General features: G+C 42.4%; 1 protein-coding gene across 5 annotated transcripts in view; it reads left to right on the top strand.

Annotated features, from left to right (window-relative positions):
* CGNL1 (cingulin like 1) overlaps positions 1–21,521 on the top strand; it is a 173,688-nt gene that overhangs the window by 53,016 nt on the left and 99,151 nt on the right. For 3 of the 5 annotated variants that reach the window (XM_037020954.2, XM_073211901.1, XM_037020955.2), the window contains exons 2-8: positions 1,307–2,932; positions 3,667–3,761; positions 5,281–5,386; positions 8,464–8,565; positions 9,103–9,251; positions 10,710–10,845; positions 17,424–17,636. In XM_037020954.2, the coding sequence (XP_036876849.2) occupies positions 1,322–2,932; positions 3,667–3,761; positions 5,281–5,386; positions 8,464–8,565; positions 9,103–9,251; positions 10,710–10,845; positions 17,424–17,636 (2,412 nt within the window). In that variant the 5' untranslated portion in view covers positions 1,307–1,321. The remainder of the gene's footprint in view (positions 1–1,306; positions 2,933–3,666; positions 3,762–5,280; positions 5,387–8,463; positions 8,566–9,102; positions 9,252–10,709; positions 10,846–17,423; positions 17,637–21,521) is intronic. The other 2 variants (XM_037020956.2, XM_073211902.1) reach the window with 2 other exon arrangements.

Genomic DNA, 21,521 nt, shown 5'->3' on the forward strand with positions numbered 1-21,521 from the left:
ATAATTAAAGAATAAAAATAAACAAATGAAGTATGCCAGTCAAGAAATTGGAAACAGAACAGCAAAGTAAAGGAAAACAGAAGGAAATAATAAAGATCAAACTGGAACTCAATAAATTAGAAAATTTTAAAAAAAGTAATGATTGATAAATGTAAAACCTAGGTTTTTAGGGGAACAATGATTTAAAAAAGACATAGACATATATTCTACCTATGTAACTAAGAGAGAGGTGAAGAAAATACAAACAAAACTAGAAAATGACAGAGGGGAAGTAGTTTGTAGTTAGCAAAACTCTGTGAAAATAAATTTGAAAATGTGGATCAAATAGATGATTTTCTTGGGAAACATGCTACTGGATTGATTCCAGAATAGAAAAAAAACTCAAAGAGGTCCCTAATAGTGAAAGAATGAGACAGGTTGTTACCTGTAACCAGTTGTTACAGCTCTTTCTGGGTCTTTGCTGTTGTTCAGAGTGATGGGTGTGAGTGTCTGACGGATCCCTCAGGGTGTAGGGGGGAGGCCTGAGTGTCCGACCTGGTGGTCTGGGCTCCATTTCTGACTAGGGTGGCCATACACCAGAAAGGCAAAGGCAGTGATACTTAGCATTAGGACCCATCATAAAATAAAGAGTTCTGAGTTTTCAGTCTTTCATAACATTTTTCAGATCAATATGTTACTTGGACTTTTTTGGTGAGAAAAGACTATTGAAAATTATTTTTTGTGTATTTACTCTGACTGCTGGTCTCACAAACAAATAATGTTAACATTATATCTACATAAAGAATGGTAAAGATTTCAAAGCAGAATTGTGCATACAAAAAGTAGAAAGTGTTGTTTTGATGGGACATAATAGTATAGGAAAAAAGAAAAATAGCATCAGTATGCTTTAGCTCTGAATTATTTGCATGGAAAATTATGTTGTTCTCAAATGCTGGTACCTGGAATATCCTATTGGTTAAAAATAAATAGCATAAAGTGTGAAAAAACCAACTAAGGGAAAAACAAAGCGACCAGAATAGCCCATCAACAGAAACAGTAATGAAGTGAAGCCAACGGCGTCAGGTCATTATGCCAGTCATTCACCCAGAGGCCAGGGTTCAAGCCCAGTGTTGATAAACACCCTGGTCACGTGGACTCAGGGGCAGCCAGAAAGGCCTGTTAGGGTGAGCATTTGGTTCTGAAGTCTCTTTGCTGCTCAAAGTGTTTTGTTTTCTTTGAACTTGGAAGCTTCTCCTCATAATCTTCATTTTTAAATAGATGTAATGCTAACTTAATGTCCTCTTTTTACTCCATCTTTCCCTGGTAGCAGGAACAGTGAACCATGGAGCTGTATTTCGGTGAATATCAACACGTGCAGCAGGAATATGGCGTCCATCTGAGACTTGCGAGCGATGAAACCAAAAAACCAAGGAATTCCCAGCACCCTAAGGCAGGCTCCTATGGTGTCAGTATTCGTGTGCAAGGGATTGATGGCCATCCCTACATAGTCCTGAATAACACAGAACGGTGTCTAGCAGGCACATCTTTTTCTGAAAATGGGCCATCATTTCCATCTCCAATGATAAATGACCTGCCTCTGCACTCCAACGGGTCTGGGCTAGCAGAGAACAGTGCAGAAGAATTGCAACTCCCAGAGAACCCCTATGCGCAACCCAGCCCACTAAGAAACCTGAAACAACCCTCTCTCGTTGAGGACAAGAATGGAGTTCTAGAAAGCAAAGAGGGGCCAGGGAAGCCATCCCACATGCTGAACTTTCAGAAGCATCCAGAGCTTTTGCAGCCCTATGACCCTGAAAAAAATGAGTTGAACTTACAAAATCACCAACCTCCCGAGAGTAATTGGCTAAAAAGTTTAACAGAAGAAGGGCCCAACAAAATTAAGTCCAATAAAAAGGCTTGGACTTGCCTTCCCAAAGCTACTAGTTCCCATCCTACCGGGCCCTCTTTGGAAGACGCAGGCAGGTCTGGCGTAAGGGCCATTCGTCTGTGCAGCTCCGTGGTAATAGATGATGCCAAGAAGCAGACCTCAGTGTGTGTAAATGTTCAGAGCTGCGGCAAGGAGGGGGTTGGGGAGGAGCTCCTCTCCTCCCCTGGCGGGAGGCCCCTAACTACCCACAGCCCACACTCCCATCCTGAAACCAAGACAACCAGGCCGGACGTCCTTCCCTTCCGTCGGCAGGATTCAGCGGGACCCGTCCTGGATGGCTCGCGGTCCCGGAGATCGTCTTCCGCCTCGACGACGCCCACCTCTGCCAACTCTTTGTACAGATTTTTGCTTGATGATCAAGAATGTGCCATCCATGCTGACAATGTCAATCGTCATGAAAACAGAAGGTATATTCCCTTCTTGCCAGGAACGGGACGAGATATTGATACGGGATCAATTCCTGCTGTGGATCAGTTAATTGAAAAATTTGACCAAAAACCTGGGCTCCAGAGACGAGGAAGGTCTGGGAAGCGTAACAGAATCAATCCAGAGGACAGGAAGAGGTCCCGAAGCGTGGACAGCGCCTTTCCTTTCGGTCTCCAAGGGGACTCGGAGTACCTGACCGAGTTCAGCAGGCACCTGGGCAAGTCGAGTGAGCACCTCCTCCGCCCGTCGCAGGTGTGTGGGCAGCGGCCACAGGCCCAGGAGCCTGGCGCCCAGCAGAGCGTGGGCCGCGCCTGTGCCAAGCTGCAGGGAGCCCACCCCAGGCTGCCCCCTCTGGGCCATGGCGGGAAAGTTGCAGAAAAAACAGGTGGGTGGGAAGGCACTACCCTGCGTTCAAACTCCCTCTCAGCACAGAATAAAAAAGAGGAGGAAATCAAGACGGCCACAGCTACGCTGCTGTTACAGAATCCGGCGCTGGCAACTTCACCAACTTCACCAGCCACTGACTCCGGTGCCAAGAAGATTTCTGTGAAGACGTTTACTTCCACCTCGAATACTCAGGTAATACTAGTGTGAGGCTTTTTTTTTTAACCCCCCTAAATGACCTAAATCATTAGAACCTATAGGAGTAGAGATCCTCCATCTTGAAGGAGTAAAATTGCACAGTTGAATTTTTTTTTAGAGTTTTCCTCTGCATATGACTCACTGCCAGCTGTATGGTTTTCTAACTTAAGTGCATCTAGATTCCATCATGGCTTGTCTGTGGAGTGAGTTGTCAAACACTATAGAGAGGCTCGATTTTTCTCTTGTGTGAAATCTAAAACTATGCAGAATCTGTTTCCACATAGAGGCTCAATGCTGAGGTTTGTGTGGATGTATTAATTTTCCTCATGAAATTGAGTGACTGTGTTAATTTGGCCTGAGAAATTAGGTTAATCCTAAAGTGATGGAATTTATTTAAGTGGTACATTCAGTGTAATGGTAGTAACACTAAAAACTAATGAGAAAAATGATAATAAGTTTGGTACATGTCAGGCAGTATTTGTTATATGTTAGAGGATTGCACCAACCCTATGAAGGTAGGCGCTGTTAAATTCAGTTCACAGGCAAGCAAATGGAGGTAAGGAAAAGTTACGAGACTTGCCCTGAGTCTCTGGTGGAGACAGTTGTAATGAGAATCCTTACCTGAGGAATCTTTTTTGGAAAGTAGGCATGTGTTTGTTTGGCAGCTTTTGCTTTAGGGTTTTGCCTTCTTCCTAACATCCTGTGATCTAATAACAGACATTATGTTCCAGGCCACACCGGATCTGTTAAAAGGCCAGCAGGAGCTCACTCAACAAACCAATGAGGAGACCGCCAAGCAGATACTTTACAATTACCTTAAAGAAGGGTCAGTGGTTTTCCTTAAAGGACCAAAGTATTGTCATTTCTGGTGGGGGGGGCTTTATTTCCTTTTCTGAGATCCTGTGTTTTGCCCTCCCTTCCTGCCCTGTGTGAGTCATTTGAGGGTTAAGACTCAACTGCTGGAGTTTTCCTAACAGCATTTAAGTCCTGGGTGGTTGGGAAAGGAGAGCAGGGGAGAGGGAGGTAGAACACATTTTTTAAATGGTTCTTTATTATTGCAAAACAGATGGAAAGATAGAAATATCTGCCATTCAGTTTTGAATTTATGCCATCCCCTTGAGTTCTTGAACATGCACAATAGCAATCAGTGGTCCCTTATTAGATATTACAAATAAAAACACCTCCTCTCTTCAGAGTTGACACTGGCCAGAAGCTCGTGCTTCCCTTTTTTTTAAAGCATGTCTGAGTCATTGAAAGCAGTGCCTTCCACATACTTATCTTGAAGGTTGAGTTTGAGTAATCTTGTTCTCAGTTCTTAGATAGTAACTGCACTGGAATTCTAGGTCAGGAATTTGAAATTTCTGTTTCAGTTGTCTCATCAATATGATTAAAAAGAAAAAAGGCTTTACAGCCTGGTATGACTGAAAGTCACTTGGCAAATACTCATCGGTATCGAAACACTTCATGTTTTTGTATTGTCTCTCACAATTATTTGTGAGTCATATAGAGCTGACAGAGTAGTCAGGTTCAATCAGATAGGGGTTCTTTGGGGGGAGGAGGAGGAAAGAGGTTCTCTTCTAACCAAAGAAATTCTTATAAAAATTAGTTATTAGTGTCTCTGTGAAGGGATTTACATGTTAAGATTAAGATAGAAGTACTTTTGATAAAAAATTTTTTTTCTCTAAATTCTTTATTTTTGCTTATGATGTATTGAGAGACTGGTGAGATACTCTTATGGAGGAGGTGCCTATTTAAGGAAACTTACTAAAAATTTTTTCCTAATTGTCAGGTATGTGTGATAGAAGGTGTGGAAGAAGTTAATAAAAATTTATTTGATCATTACCTGTGGAAGTCTAGACAGAGGGCTGCTGTGTTGCCAGTCTTGGCCTGGGGGATTTATTTTTTAAACACAAGCTAAACAAGTTAAGGTCAATGCAGATCATTCTTAGTGTAAGATTTAAAGTAAAATGTGTGTTTGTGTGAGATACACACACAGGAGAAATTCCTTGATGGAATGGATATAAGTAATTTGAATCAAACAAAAGATGAGTACATTTTCTCTGGATGTTTTTTTCCAAGCTTATTTAGAATATGATTATGTCTCTTTCATATGTTAGGAAATGGGGACCCCTGTTCCAAATTGAGAGGTCACATGTAAAAATTTATTTGAAGAAAAATAACACCATCCATCCCGTTCTTCTTGCATTGGTTTTGTTGGTAGCCTTAATTAATTCATGCTTCTTGGCAGTTTATCATCTTAAAGGGCTTGTCTGTGTGTCTTGGCACTTAAAATATTCTGAGACCAATGGTTGTACCCTTGTTTTTTTCTGCTGCCTCTTTTCCAGAAGCACCGATAACGATGATGCTACCAAAAGGAAAGTCAACCTGGTCTTTGAGAAAATCCAGACTTTAAAGTCTCGAGCAACAGGGAGCACGCCACGAAATAATCAAGTAAATCAAAGTTTTGTATTTTGCAGAGGGCTTAAAAAAAGCTGAACTATGGCAGACAAATTGCTGTTTCTTCAGTCTGTACCTTTGACTGAAGGAGTAGGTGGGAAGTTCCCTGAGTAGTGAGTGAAACTAAGATGGAAGATCATGTTTCGAATATTATTAACTTGCATTCTGCCTTTTTTCAGAAATATTTTAAGGTATTTTATTAAAAAATACAAAATATAGCAGGATGAAGCAAATAGGTGATGAAATTTAGAAAGGGCAAGTAAGAATAGGAAGAGTGAAATGAAGTAATGGATGGAGAGCCCTAGCATTATTGTAGGCAAATTTGGAAGGTAAGTGCGAACTGGCTTGGGCCCCAGCTCTGGGACTTCAGAGAGGAAGAAATAAGAGAGGAAGAACGAGAGGATGAAGAATAGAGACTGGTGACGCCACCAGCACTGGTGGAAGGGAAAAGAAGGAGCAGAGTGGTGCCAAGTTCTTTTTAAGAAACTGCCTGTTGAATTTATTGTACTGAATTCAAGTTGGGACTTGGAGACTTTTTTGTTAAAGAAGGAGTCATCTCATATTCGATGAACATCTGCTATGAGCTAGACAGGTCGTGTGCCCTGAAAGGAAGCAGCAGTTAGGAGGGGTGACTGCAAATTTGTTCCTCCGTCCTACACCACGTTGGATTAGAACTCGTTTCTGGCTTGTGGGCTTCTGTTCCCTTCCCGGGGGAATTCTCCACAGGAAGGAGAGAGAAGACACCCAGAGTCAGGTAACAGGAAGTTTCCTGTGGCTCATTTTTAACTTTTGAAACATGTAGAGAGGATATTTTTAGGCATCAACTATTCTCTTTTCTCTACTGCTCAGTATTCCCCTAGCACTCAGTTAACCCATGGCTGCTGCTCTGGCATCAAATAGAACAATTTATGTATATATATACATACATATTTATATTAATATTCATATTAATATACACACATTATTTATATATACATGTATATATAGTACATATTATTTATATATACATGTATATAGAGTACATTTATGTTTATAAACATGTATGTTTATATTAATATACACACATGCACATGTGCATATATATTAATCATTCCCATTAGGGGATTTTTATATTACATATCTTGCTTATAGACAGGCTTCAGAGACTCTGCATAGTTCTTAAGATTAGTTTAGGGTCTTTTGTTAAAACTCTTAAATCCAAATTATCACTGTGACTCTTGCTTTTTGCTTACCTACGTATTCTTAAGGCAGACACATGGTCTTTGTGGATCACAGGCCAAGGGTAGCTAGTCCAAACTGGGGAAGTCAGGTTAGCCCTCCTAGACTTCAGTGACATTAATAGTGTCTTGAGTATAGAATTCTCTAGAAGAAGGGCTGGCAGGGTGTTCTGGGTAAGAGGGAATGGCATGAACAAATACAAAGAGGTGTGTATTTGCTATGTTTAGGGGACTGGAGGTCATTTAGGGTGGCTGGAGCAGACAGCCAGGATGCGGGGAGGAAGCACCAGTTGGGAAGGACTTTGGAAATCACGTACGTAGGCTGAAGGTGATAGGGCTGCCATCGGTGGACTTTAAACAGGAGTGAATAGCGTTGTATTCTTAAAAATGCATTCCTTTTGCAGCTTTTGGAGAGAGGCAAGGTTAGAGAAAGGGGAGGCCAGTGAAGAAGCTGCTGCTGAACCAAGGGAGGGATGATTAGAAGATGAACTGCGGCTCTTAGCCTTCCGGCTCCCATCACAGCACCATAGCTGCTTAATTGCCCACAGTCTTCTGCTCCCTTCTCTCCCTCTTATTTTCTAAATCTGATTGTTTGCTGGCAAGAGCTTTGGAATTTTATCGTTTTGATGTCAGTTAAGTGATTTCCTGTGGGAGAATGTAAGAACCCTCTCCCTTATGGATTCAGACTATATTGGAAAACAGCAAAGCACGTAGGGTTTTCGTTTGGGAAAGAACAATGTACGATTTCCCTGGCTGGGTTGGATTTACATTTCCAAAATGGATTGTTCCCATTTTGCCTAAGAAGATAGGAAGCCCTGTGTTTTAGCCGACTATCGAGTTCTGGTTAACTTCAAGGGAGAGTAGGTGAGGAAGTACCTTGTTCCAAGTTCACACACAGCTCACACCTGGATTCAGGCCAGTGAGAACTAAGCCTGCTTTTTCTAGCTCTGATTCCTGCTTTTATCTCTTTCCTCCCCCTATTTGTAGTTTCCGAATCATTTTGCTGTAGGATTTTAGCCAGATTTTGAGAATACTCAATCAGAGATGATTATTTTCTAATAGACTGTCTTTAATCAGATCCTTCTTCATTTTATTTCTTTTTATGGAAATGTAACCTCTGAAGAAGAAAGCTGATTAAGCTAACATACACTTAATTTCTTACTGCATAGAGGCATATAAAGAGAGTGAACATAATGTGGGGGGGGCACGGTGAAGGCAGTATAGCACAGAGAAGACAAGTAGTGACTCTATAGCATCTTACTACACTGATGGACAGTGACTAATGGGTATGTGGGGGGGACTTGATAATACGGGAAATCAAGTAACCATAATGTTGCTTATGTAACTGTACATTAATGATACCAAAAAAAAACACTGCCAATAAAAGGAAAAATTGCTAAATTGAAAAAAAAAGAGAGTGAAGGATAAGAAGCTTATTATGAAGCAATAATTTCCAGTGTAATGAAAGTCTCATGATAGATGCATGTACACAGGGCCTTGGGAGCACAGAGACATGGGCTTTGGGTGTGACTTCCTCCAACAGAGGAATCTTCAACAAATACTTTCTTTTATCTTTTTTGTGTTGTTTTATTGTGGTATAACTTATAAATGGTAAATTGCACAAATCTTAACTATAGTTAATTGGATTTTTAACATAGGTATGCATAAATGTAAACACCCCCCAGATCAAGATATGTCACTCCAGAAGGTTTCATTCTGCCCCTTCCTCTGTAGGGGTTTACATTTGAATTGGGTCTTAAGATTGTATGTTACTACTCTGATTATATTTTGGGAGGAAGGGAATTGAAAGAGTCTTGAACATTTAAATTAGGATATCTTTGCAATTAATTATAGGCTTGTAATTCTTCATCTGAAGTCAAAGATCTTTTGGAACAGAAAAACAAGTTGACCACAGAAGTGGCTGAACTTCAGAGACAACTTCAACTAGAAGTCAAGGTATCTGGTTTTTCCTTTATGTTATTTTTTTCATTTCTGTCTTGATTGATAAAGAATATATTAAACACGTTGGGATGCCTAAGTGAAGTGAAAGCCGTTTTTTTCTTTCCCCTCAAAGAAACGTTACTCTCATCACTGAATGAATTCCCACATATTGGCAGCCAAAGAACTTCTTTTTTTTTTAAAGTAACCAAAGCACATAGCCACTATTTGCTTTGACAGCATAAAAGAAATGCTGTTGGATCCAGGCAGGCCAGTAGGAAACTAAATGCGTATAAACCATCTGAACTAAGCAATAGAAATAGCAGACTGAAGTTTAGCTATATTCGTGTTTCTCTTTTAGATGTATCACAACTCATTTAATATTTAATATCCTTTCTAGCTACAAACTCCTATGCCTTACTTATGTAGTATGATGGAATTGTTTAATCATATAAATTTGAGGACACAGAATCCATCAGAATTGGGAAGTAGGCTTCTGTGGCACTACGTTAATGAACAGTGGCTGTACTTTAATATCACGTGTGTTCGTATTAGAATCAACAGAACATCAGAGAAGAGAGAGAGAGAATGAAAGTGAACTTTGCAGATCTTCAAAGCCAACATGACAACAAGATGGAGGAGAACTCCAAGCTGCAGAAGAGACTGGAGGAAAGCGAAGGGGAGCTCCGGAGAAACCTGGAGGAGTGAGTTCTGGGGCCTGTAGGCTTCCTGAGGTCTTGGAGCTGATGGAACCAGCACCCTTTTGTCCTTTTAATGCTCTCCAGCCTTCCTGATGTTCACAGGGGCTGCTGACCCTTCCTTCTCTCCCTCTTCTTGTAAAATTGCAAAACTGGAAATGATGCTGACTGGTAAGCAGAAAGGTTAATAATTAAAAGAACAACTATTAACTTAAGAATACATTCAAATTTAAAAATAAAATTAATCATTTTGTGTACATCTTTTAATATTTTATACAAATGAAATGGTTTATAAAGTTTCAGCCCTTAGAGTGGATCTCACAGTAGGTAAATGAGAAGCAGGGAATGCTGTGTGGTGATTTTCTAAAGACCGAGGTTTCAAGGAGCCTGGGCTCAACCTCTGAAAAGCACATGCCATGTGACCCCCATAAGCTTCCAGTTTGTGGATTTCATCCTGGATGGTGCTGGTCTCTGTGCCCAGTGCTTTTATTGAGGTTGCAGAGAAGTAAAGTCAAGCCCAAGGTGGCCCTGTCATTGTTTTTCATTCAAATCTGTGACAAAAGGATCTGAAGCTACGGTCTGAAAATGCTGTGAAGCCCTGTGCACATGACAGAAGCCTTAAGCGGAGGTTTAAGCGGGAGTGAAATCTCAAGGGAAATTCAAGAAAAACAGAACATACGATAATAAAAATACTTGATTGCCCTTGCAATTTTGGTAATGTAGCTTTTGCTTTTCACAAATTCTTAGAGATTGATTTCAGAAAAGAAGTTGGTGAGAAAAAAATCAGAAAATTTGGAGTGTAGTAAAGACTACAAAATGAAAAAGAATAGTTCTGAGTTTAGAGCGGCAGTTGGCAAACTTCTGTAAGATAGTAAATATTTTATGGTTTATGGGAGTAAATACTGCATAGTTTATGGGCCATATGATCTTTGTTAGAATCACTCAATTCTGCCATCACATTGTGCAAATGACCGTAAGCAATACATAAATGAATGAGCATGGCTGTTATCTAATAAAACTTTATTTACAAAAGCAGGCAGTGGGCCAGTTAGCCCACAAGCCATAATTTGCTGACTCTCCTGGTCTAGAGTACTGGAAAGGTGAGGGGTAGGGAGTGAGGCAGCTTCAGTGAAAACATTCATCAGAAAAGTTGTGCTCTTTTTGTCAATTCCTCGCCTTCTACATCCACATTCTAGGGCTTTAGGTCTCATTTTGTGGGGAAAAAATGTCCCATTACATTGGTTTACATTCTTAATGTCATCTTGTTGGGAAAATAGCTTGTAGAAATGGGTTTTTCCCAATGCCTTTTCTGGTTTGTGATTTTTTCGTTCAGCACAAAACAGAATAGGAGGCTCCTTGGGGCTTTAGTTGACTCTGCTTAATCATCCAAAGGTCTGAAATCAGACTGGATGGAAAGAAGCAGAGCCTAGGAGAGTCTCTCTGATGGGCTTGCTTTTCTGCCAGGCTGTTCCAGGTGAAGATGGAACGGGAACAGCACCAAACTGAGATCAGGGATCTCCAGGACCAGCTCTCAGAAATGCATGATGAGTTGGATAGTGCTAAACGATCCGAGGACAGCGAGAAAGGGGCTCTGATTGAGGTAAGGGGGCGGTGGGGTCAGGTGACAAGAGGTCCCATTTGCTTGAAGAGGATGGGAAGTGGGGGGTGGAACTGGCTGCTGAGAGCCATATTCTGTTGTGTGCATTTGCTACTGTGCCTATAGCTAGATTCTGTAGGAGCATCATGTGTAATAGTTTTTAAACATTGTCTTAGGAAGATTTTCAACCATACAGAAAAGTAGAAAGAATAATTCATTAATTCCCCTAGAGTTACTACCCAAATCCAACAGCAGTCAACATTTTTCTGTACTTACTCCATTTATTCATCTGTCAATCCATGCAACCCATTATTTTTTTCATCCGTCCATATATTTGTCTTTGCTGAACCATTTCAAAGTAAGTTACAGATAACACCACACCTCATACCTAAATTCTTCAGCACAAATCTTCAAAAAATTAGAGAATATAATATCCTTAATACTATTATCATGCCTAAAAAGTTTAATATAACAGTAATTATAACACCTGGTCCTTATTCCAAATCTGCCAGTTGTCCCCCAAGTATATTTTATAGTTGTTCCCCCTACCCCAAGCCGGGATGCAATCAAGGATCCTACATTGCTTTCACTGTTCTCTGAGTTCATTTATCTTAGGATAGCCCCACTGCCTGCCATCGTCTATTCCCTGCTCTTTTTCTTCCATCCCATCGGTCTTTAAAGAGACCAAAACAATGTCCCACATTCTGAATTTGTCTGATTGTTTCCCTGTGGTGTCCATTAACTTCTTCCACTATCCCCTGTATTTCTAGTCAATTTGAATTTAGATCTAAACACTATTCATGTTAAATTTTGGGCAAAAACACTTTGTAAGTAATGTTACTGATGGAAAAACATTTAAAGACATTACTGGCTGGGGCATGATTGGCTTAGCATTTTATCCACAGCAGCTGTCCCAGTGCCTGGAACATAGAGCACTTGGTAAATATTTGGTGGATGGTTGGGTGGACGTGTATGAGTGAGTGAATGGATGAATGGATGGATGGATGAATGAATGAATGAACTTACTGTGTCCTCAGGCTGCCCATCTGGCCTCTGCCCATATCAGTGTATCCTCTACTGAGTATTTAGTAGCTCTGATCAATCTATAAATCAGTGGAGAAGGGTGATTCTTTCCTTTACTTAGCATTGGTTAATTATTATGGGGTCTTCCAAAGACAGTTACTATCTTTTCCCTGAACAAGATTATCCCTGTTGAAGTGGTAGACACACATATGAAATGATTAGAGAACAAGAATAGATTTTGAATGTCTACACTTTTTGTTGGGAATGAATATACTCGAGGGGTCAGGAGAAGATAGAACTTTATCTCTGTGTCCATTTAGATGTTTTAATACTGGCTGTAACATCATTACCTATATTTTTGGTGTAGTTTTGAAATTTATATCTTTGTAAGCTTTAGTTTGTGAAACAATCGACAAATAAATGATGCACAATGTAGAACAAAGCAGAAAAAATAAGGTACCTTGTTAGTATTTAACTTTCATTTTGTACTGCTTTTTCCCTAAGGGCTTAGGACTCATTTTTGTGCTTCTTGGGGTTAAAAGCTTCTGGCTCATAAATCCTTGTAGCTCCCTGTAAGTTTCAGTTGTCAACCCTTCCTTGTTTAGATTTTAAGTAATTCTCTAGGAGGGACTTTAGTTCCTGCTCCTTAGAACTTAGCCTCTCTCATCCCCATGACCTGGCAGGGGCAGAAAGCAGAGTGCTGGTGGCCACACAGCATAGCCCTTCTCATGGATTTGGTTTTCACATGGGCAGAGGGGAATCATTTCTCTTCTCCCCACATGATCTTAGCTACATGTCTCCATTTAAACCTTTTCTCTGAGCAGGCCTTGGACCTGTTTCTTACTGCCTGGTAGTTCTTTTGTCCAACAGTTCTTTAAGAACCACTGTATTCATGGTGTTATACATGCTTCTTGTGGCTTTTACCTTCTTCTGGACTGAGTTATAAGGACCAGATACATTGGAATGGGACTTTGCAAATATGTGTATTTGTAACTGAAATATTATTGAAACAACATAAAAGGAAATTTTAAAATAGGGTAGAGGGCTGGTAGGATGACTGTTTTTCACTGCCATGCTGTTGAGCTGTAATAGCAGCCAGAAATTTTCTAGCAAGACTGTCCTGAAAGCTGAAGAATAACAGAAAGAAAATATACTCAGAAGGCACCGTGAGTTAAAACTCCGGCTTGCCAGGCCTAGCTTGTTTCATACAGCTCCCAGCCCTTTTCATTATCTACTGGGGCATCCTGGGCTAAGACTCCCTGATTCCCCACTGCCAAATTCTAGGCCCAACTACATTCACGGGTCCTGGGCAGAGACAAATGGAGGCTCATATAATCTGGGTCTAAATATTTCGAAGTTATTAAATCGAGCTAGTAAACTATTAAAGTATGTTCCATCCTCTTAAAAAACAAACAAAACAGGGTGTGTGTGTATAGACACATATTTTCCTAACACCTTAACAACTATTTTTATTTCTGTATATTCTGTTTGCTTCCCTATTCATGGATAGGTTTTATCTAACCATCTATAATTTAAGGACAGTTGTAGGGCCCTACAGCTTTGATACCTGCTTTTAAAAGTTAGTTTGTCAGAAATGGTTTTCCTTATTATAAACTATAGTCTTTGTATTTCATATTTTAAGGAGGTAAACCACATGTATTTATTCATCCTCCTATATTTGTTGTTTCTCTTTTTTTTCAATTATGAAAAAATATGAATGTGTGTTACATGTACTTACCCTTTCTGTGAGTGTGGCCAGAGATAGGGACCTTGTGGAACTTTTGGCAAGCATTTACACAGAAGAGGGTCTAGATTAGTACTTTCCTCCTTGTGACATGGCACACCTGTGAATAGATGCTGTGTGAAATGAAGCTTTCTGCAGGTAAGTAAGCTGCTGCTCAAGGCATCCTGGTGTGCGTCTCAGCGCACCCTTGGCAGGGTGGCCACTTGCTACTGCTGACAGCTGGGTCCCAGAGCACGATGCTTTTTCTTTCAACTTCCCTTCTGTTTTATCTTTTCAGATTTTGGGCATGTTTCTTTGCTTTTGTTTAAAGAGATGGGCCTCCTTACAGGCACTTCCAGCTAAACATGGTGCTCTGTTCTGTTTGCATCTGAGACAGAGCACGTGTGATTGCTCCTCAGAACCTCCCGAGTGTGCAGGTTCGCTGTCAGGCCTGCAGAGGCTGACTGATGAAGCAAAGGGGCATTCTATCCAATCTAGGTTCCTTCTTGGCTCTCCCACTTACAAACTGTGTGACCCTGGACATGTTGGCATCGTAGAGCTCTAGGGTTGTTGTAGTTTTTGATTTTTGGAAATACTTAACACAATTCTTATTATGTAGTAAGCGCCAACTACAGCTTTTGGTGAACTCTTATAGCCTCTCCCATACATACTCACTAAGATTTTTATCTCCCTGCTACTTTTCATATATGCAACTATCCTGATGCATATAAGTTTTGAAAGCACTGATTCTGATTGGCCAAAGTTTTCCCTTATTTTCTTTGATTGGAGTCTACAGAGAAGCATGTTCATCTCTTAAGGATGTTTACTTATGTTTTGAAGTTTGTATATCTTCGCTCTCTTTGTTGGCTGGGTGTAATTGGCAATAAAGCCATTGAGGACGAAGTGAAGTGTTTGAAATCTCCAGTGCTTTTTGGTCTCTATCCTGGAAAACTTCATGTGCTTCTAAGTGCTATGGTGAGGTGTAATCTGATTGGATTTGAGCAGCACAGTCCACTTAGGCAGTAGCCCAGCTGCAGATAACAGCTATCAGTGTAGAATGGGCCATAAAAAGCTAGGTTCTTGACATGCATTGGCGGCAGTATATGCAAGAAGCGACACGAAACACAGATACGTCCTGGAAGAGATAAATGTGGGAGGAGGAACTGCCTTATCGTCAGACCACTTGAGAAATGTATGAGAGCAAGGGCAGGAGGCAGGGTTAGAGTCACACGGACTGTTGAGGAGAGTCTGGCAGGGGCTCCGGAGGACATGAGGGGGCAGCCAATAGCAACAGCAGCGGGGAGGCTCTGATACTCCTTCAGGAGGGGCTGGTGGCGGCAGGACGTCCCTGTAGGGAAATATCAGGGCAGAGTGTATTTTCATAAGATTGGATTATGAGCTCTGTGCTCAGTGCTTTGGAAAAGCTACCTGGCTTCATCTCTTGCCCTTTAAGCTGAGCTCATCAGTGCCTGCTAGCTGGATTCTTGAAGGGCTCAGTCTTGCTCCCGGCAAGGCAGCTCTCCCCTGGGACTGCAGGATGGATCTGCATGTCCCCGGGAAAAGGAAAGAGATTCCGTTGTTAAACTTTGAATCGATAGGAATGTTTTCATCCCTTCACCAATGATGCACTTCTTGAATGGAAAGTAGCTTGGCATCCCTGAGGCCTTCTGTGCCCAGGCAGCAGCCATTCCTCTGGTTCCTTCGGTGCCATCACACTGTGGGAAAAGAGCTTGTTCACAAAGACTAATACACAGGATGTGTATTTTCTCAGAAGCCTCTGGTGAAAAAATAGACTAGTTTATTCTAATAACTCCAGACTCCTGCTATACTGGACATATTAATTTATTTATACCCATAACAGACCTGTCCCTAGTATCACTGATCCATGCATCAAAAGTATTATAAATCATATCTCTGTCCTTCTTTCAAGATGCTGACAGTCTAGCAGGGGAGGTAAAATAATGTAAATGTGTGGACTGCAAGGTGAAAGTGTTAAGTGCATGTTTGTGTAGCTAAAGCAAGGTGAGTATTTGGGAAGGGGATTCAGGAAGGCTTCTTGGAGGAGGCCTTGTGGCATCTAACTCCTCAGAGACTTCTGCAAAGCAGAGAGAGGTGGGACTGAGAGGCAAGCAGGGCCCTTCAGATGGAGGGTGCTCTGTAGACGATGCCCCAGGGGCCACAGGTGAAAGGCTGGAGGATGTGCAGAGAGTTGGGTGGTGATTGCAAGCTGCCTGGGCAGGAAGTGATGAGAGCCTAAACCAAGGAGGGGAGGGAAAAGATCTAAAATGTGACAGAGCTAATTCTTTGGTTGTGAGGGACAAGGATGAGAGAGGTCAAGGTAGCTGTCGGGCTTTCGAGCAGGCGGTGCCATGCACAAGAGTAATGCACACGCTGAATTCATGGACCAATACAAACCACCGGCAGGTGAGGCACCTGTGGGACATCCAGGTGGATGTGTTTAGCAGGTCGTTGCAAACGCAGGTATGGACTTACATAAGAGTTGGAGGAAAATATTTGGGAGTTATTCATATAGCATTAATAATTGGAAAAAAGTAGACTAGCGGGCCCAAAAGAAACAAAGAATGCAGTTTCATTCTTGTGGATCATCTTAGCTTTCGTGAAGAGGGAAAGAAAAGCCAGAACAGATTGTCACCAAAAAAATGGCCTGAGGGAAGAAAACGGGAGAGCTCAGGGTCTTGGAACTGCAAGGCAAAAGAATTTTAAGGAGACAGGGGGAGGATCGAAGAGGGGTCAGGAACGTGAGGACTGAGAAGAGGCCATTGGATATGGCCATCAAGAGGTTACTATGACCTCGGAGCGGGTACGTAGTCAAAGCAGGATGAAAGCCATATAGCAAGAGATGAAGGAGTGAATAGGTAGGTGTTCAAGAAGTGGAGGCATTGAACAGAAATTATGCTTTCAGAAGTTTGGTGGGAGAGCTTGTGTGTGTGTGTGTTTTTCTTTTTTTGCCTTCTGTTAAAGGATTCTTGTGCCCCAAGGGAAAGGACATAGACTAAAGCAAATGGAGAAGAACAAAATGACAGGAAAAGAAGAGATAACGGATGCAGTAAAGACTTGGAGCAGGCTGGCAAGGGACAGCTCATTGTCTGTGACATGGTTCCCAGTGGGGAGAAGCCCTGGCGAGCAGAGAAGAGCTGGGGTGGGGAGGCAGCTGAGGCCCAGGCCCAGCTAAGTATGAAGTGAGGGTGTCTGCAGGAGAGGGCGAGTTCTGAGCCTGCAGGGTACTGAGCAGGTCTAGTGCAAAGCTGGGAGGTAAAGGGAATACTGAGCTTCTGCAGGACACGCTTGGGTTTAAGTAATGTGATTTGTAGTGGAACTTGTTGCCCCAGTTTTGTGACTTTCTGCATTAAGTCCTCGGCAGCTGAGGAGCAGAAAATGTGAATATTGTCCCTTGCTCAGAGTGTGATAGAAGGAGTAAGGGGCAGTTGTCCCCAGTACTAGGGTGATGGATCAGGGTTTGGCCACACGCAGGGTTCCGGGTCTGTGAAGCCAGCAAGACCAGCAAGTCAACAAGACCCCATGATGCAACAGCACGTAAAGGCCAAGAGGAAGGGCGCCAGACCACTGCATAGCACGAAAATGAGACAGAAAAGACAGGCATGTCCCCTCAAAGCCCTGAAAAGTAAATCAGTTTCCCGAAGGCCTTGGCGCAGTGAAAGGGGAGAGGAAGAGCTGGTCAAAGCAGCGTGCGGTGTGAGGAGGCAGCGGTGGGGGAGCCAGATGAGTGTGTGGCCGTTCACCTGGGTGACTGAGGGCCTCGTGGCAGTCAAAGGTATTTCGTCCTCACCTGCCTATCCCTGCGTCCTCTCTTTAGGAGCTCTTACAGTCAAAACAGGATCTTCAGGACCTGCTCATCGCCAAAGAGGAGCAGGAGGACCATCTGAGAAAGCGGGAGCGAGAACTCGCCGCCCTGAAGGGAGCCCTGAAGGAGGAGGTTTCCAGCCACGACCGGGAGATGGACCGGCTGAAGGAGCAGTATGACACGGAGCTGCAGGCCCTGAGGGAGAGTGTGGAAGAGGCCACCAGGGTGAGCTGGACTGCGGCGGGGGTCGGGATGCCACAAGAGAATGGGGCTTGGGCAGGGATGAAGGCCCACGCCCGCCAGTTGTCCTTTTCATTACAGAGTGAAGCTCAGTGTCCTCACATGGTGGGAGTAGAGCTTGTTCACAAAGAATAAGCTTGGCAGTGCGGCCCCTGGCCTTGTACAGTCTATAAACTTCAACATTGTTAAGGGCATTGGTTAAACGCCGTGGCACGGGGTGAGCTTTAGAGGCCCACGAGTGAGCTCTTAATGTTCTGCAGCCCCTTGCGGAGTGGAGAGCTGTGCCCCTGTAGATGTCCCTGAAGGCCAGAGGCCTTGGGAGTTGGAGGGTTTTGCTAGTGTGGTAGGATTGCAGATAGGACCCAGATTTCCGGATCCCTTCTCCCCTGTCCTAGCCTGTTCCTTCCGACTTGCAAAGCCTTTTGTTAGATAATTCAGGTTCTTTTCTCCACAAAGAACAGATGGGTTCATTGGATGAATTGCCCAAGCCCTTGAAAGACAATTTTTCTCTTAATTGAATTCTTGGCTCCTATAAATAGATTCCAAATTATGTTGAATCTTTTGGTTCAGGCCTTACCTTGACTATTGAAGAAAAACAGTGTTTTGAAGGGGAAAATGCTTTGAAATATCATGCCATCTTTAGGGAAAGGGGAATTACAGAGCATACAGTTTTGAGAGACTGATATATATAGGTAAAAGATGATGAGAAAAGAACTCGTCATATTGTTTGTTTATTCTGTGATGATTACAGGGACAGCTCAGGGCTAGTAGGCCCTCTCAGCCATGAGCTCTACAGCGATTCACTGGTTTTCAATTATAGCAAGGTAATTGCAAATGACAAGAAGTGAAAGATGGGCTTGTTTGTTATCACAATAAAAAGTCTGGGAAATAGTCTGTTTGGGATTGTCCTAACAGAGACAGTTTTTAAGGGGCCTACTGTTGATTTGCCTGTCTTAGTATTTGCTGAGATTTGGTTTAGTTTGAGGGAGAAAAGTGAAACTGATTTAATTTTCATTGCTTTGAGAGGACATGTCTGGTTTTTCCATCCCATTTCCTTTCTTTGCAACTGCCTGATGTCATTGTCATTGGCCTTTATGTCTGTTATTTCATCAGGTGCATGCCAGTAGGCTACTGAGTAAAATGATTCTCCTTTGGACCCATCATGTCATTAGCACCTGTAAACCTTGCATCAGAGTTCGAGTTAATATAGTATATTCTTTGAAGGGCAGTTGAAGATGGTGTTTGGGAAATGTTAACAGAGATTTGACTGTAAGGGAAAATAAGCATATGCCACACTTGGGGTGCAGGATATTTTATTGGAAGCTTCTAGGTCCTCTACTCTCTGTGAGGAAGGGAACATGGTGGGCGAAAGAAGATCTTTGTTGTATGGAATCAAGGTGATCTGTAGAGACTTAGGTTGCTGCATTTGGACCGTTTTCAAGGTCAACATAGTATGTTAGTTCACAGCATTTTCATTTTGCCAGTTCAAGAACTGCTCTGACCCGTATCAGTATGTAAGGGAAATAATGGGTGAGTCAGCCAACACATGTGTCATTGGCAGGGAACGTGGGGTTTCCGAGCACCAGGAAAGTAACACAAAGGGGTTCACCTTCGCATCCAGAGGGGTGCGTGCCTGTGCCAGCAAATGGTCTCTGCCCCAGGATGTGTTCACGGCTGCCAGCATCTTTCTCTCAAATAACAAATCTGATCGTTTCAGCCTCTGCTTAAATAGCTCTCTTAGTTCCCTGCTGCCCCAGACTCAAGTTCAAAATTGTTAGCATGGTAGACAGTAGGGGCCCCTTCTCTGCCTAACCCCATCTCCAGAAGCCTCCATATTCTATTAGTCCTCTCATTTTTTTGTACATGTGGACTCACTTCCTTTTCCTTTTCTGCCTGTCCAGCTGCTTCTCATCCTTCACTCTCCCCAAATATCCTCTCCCCTGTGAAGGTGCCAAGACACCTCTCCTCCCCACACTGGGGTTTGTTGCACCTTCCTTAGAGCATTGCACCCTGGTTATTCCTTTATTGTAGTTTGTATCATACACCATGCTCTACTTGATCATCCTGTCTGTTGACTCCATTAGACTCATAGCTTCTTTAACAGGGGACTTTTTTTTAATCACTTGTCTGTTCCTAGAGTGGGTGTGGCAAACTCAGGTACCTCAGGGCCCAAACAGGGGCATTAAATGAGTGACGTTCTGGGTGTTTTGTTGGGGAGACAGTAGGGCATAGTGGGGACTGTGGCAAGCCAGAAAGTGTGTCCATTGCTGTAGAGTCAGTTGCTTTCATGCTGTAGTTGAGCCAGAGAAGGAATTCTAGGCCCATGTGGCTAGATCTCTCAATTTTTTAAGAGAAGCCAAATACCTAGATACTGATGTGAGATCTCCTGATTTTGAAACCTTACTTCAAATTAGGGGAAAAATAAGTCACAGTAGACCAAGCACAGCCCATTGCAGGCCAACACTGGGCTTAGCTTGATGTCTAGCACACAGTCACATCTGGGCGATGTCTGATGAGTGAAAGTGAGTAGAGGACAAATTCCCAATTGGATTTTCTGTTCTTGGATTTTCAGTTCCTGCTGTGTGCTTCCTGTGGGATTTTCTCTGATGATGACAGTGGGGGAGGTCTTCCAGGAAACTGAACTTCTGCACCTTGCCTTTTGAGTTTTCCTGCAGTTTCTAAAAGAAGCTCATGATTGTATTTTTATGTCTTGCTTCCTTTTGCTTCTGAAGGTGGTTGATCAACAAATATGACCATATCATATTTAATGGAAAAAAATGTCAATTTAGTGGACAGATGCTGCCTTTTTGTTGCATTATTTAATTGTGGGTAATCTATAGTAGAAGTTTAAGGTTATTCTATTAACTACTCAGAGGAGAATGACTTAAATATAATTTTTTAATTTGGTAAGGAGTGCTGCTTAAATCTGTACACTAGCTTTTAGCCTTTTCCTGCCCCACAGGAAGAACCCAGACACTACTGTTACTAAAAAGCTGACATTTCTTTAAGAAACTACATTATGACGTTAAAAAGTCACTTCCTTGCTAAGTCTTGGGGGCAGCGCAACCTCCTGGCATCAGTTCATCTAATTTTTGCCTTGGCCTCAGGGCCCCAAACTCCTAAAGTACTCTTTTATCTTTGTCAAATAATAAATACTTCATCCTGGCCTGAGCTTGAGCACTGAAAGTTTTAAATTACTAGAACATTTGGGAAAAACTGTTCAAATTCTGTTAAGTACATTTTACAGCTCTTCCAGATAGATGCCCTGTAAAAGGAACCCCAACAGCCACACTCTAAAGAAAGGATTTCAGTAAAAGAGTTCCTGAGTGCCTTGCTCTGCGGGGCTTCCCTGTGGAGCAGAAGGAGCTGTACCTCCTGCAGAGCCGTGGCGCCCGGGGCCAGTAGGTGAGCTGCTTCGCTCTAGAGAATCCAGGTCTGTTGGAAGGGGGCGTCTGTCAGTCTATCAGACATTCTTTGACAGGACTGCTGAGGACTTTGACACCTTAAGCCATGACATACCTTTTTCTGGGCTATGTCCTTTTATAGTCTGCAGCTTTGAAAAGGAAATCTCCTTTCTACTTGGGTTTATGAGAGTGGCTGGAATCTACGTGGAGAAATGGACAGTCAATGTGATGCGAATGACTGCTGTCTGCGATTAAAATGAAGACCATCCACAGCTGTTAGCTTCTCTTTTTCATCCCTACCCCTTCCTATGTTTAACTTCTGTACAAAAAATAAGTGTAGAAAATTGATTGTTTTCAGATTTTCAATAGAGTAGGCTCAGCTCAAATTCTGGCTCTTCCAGGATCTTCACTAGTTGCTTCACGGACCTTACAGTTTCCAGGCACCTGGTATTGCTAGAAGTTTTGT

The sequence above is a fragment of the Manis javanica genome, chromosome 8 (genome assembly GCF_040802235.1).
Source record: "Manis javanica isolate MJ-LG chromosome 8, MJ_LKY, whole genome shotgun sequence".
In the NCBI taxonomy this organism is placed as follows: domain Eukaryota; kingdom Metazoa; phylum Chordata; class Mammalia; order Pholidota; family Manidae; genus Manis; species Manis javanica.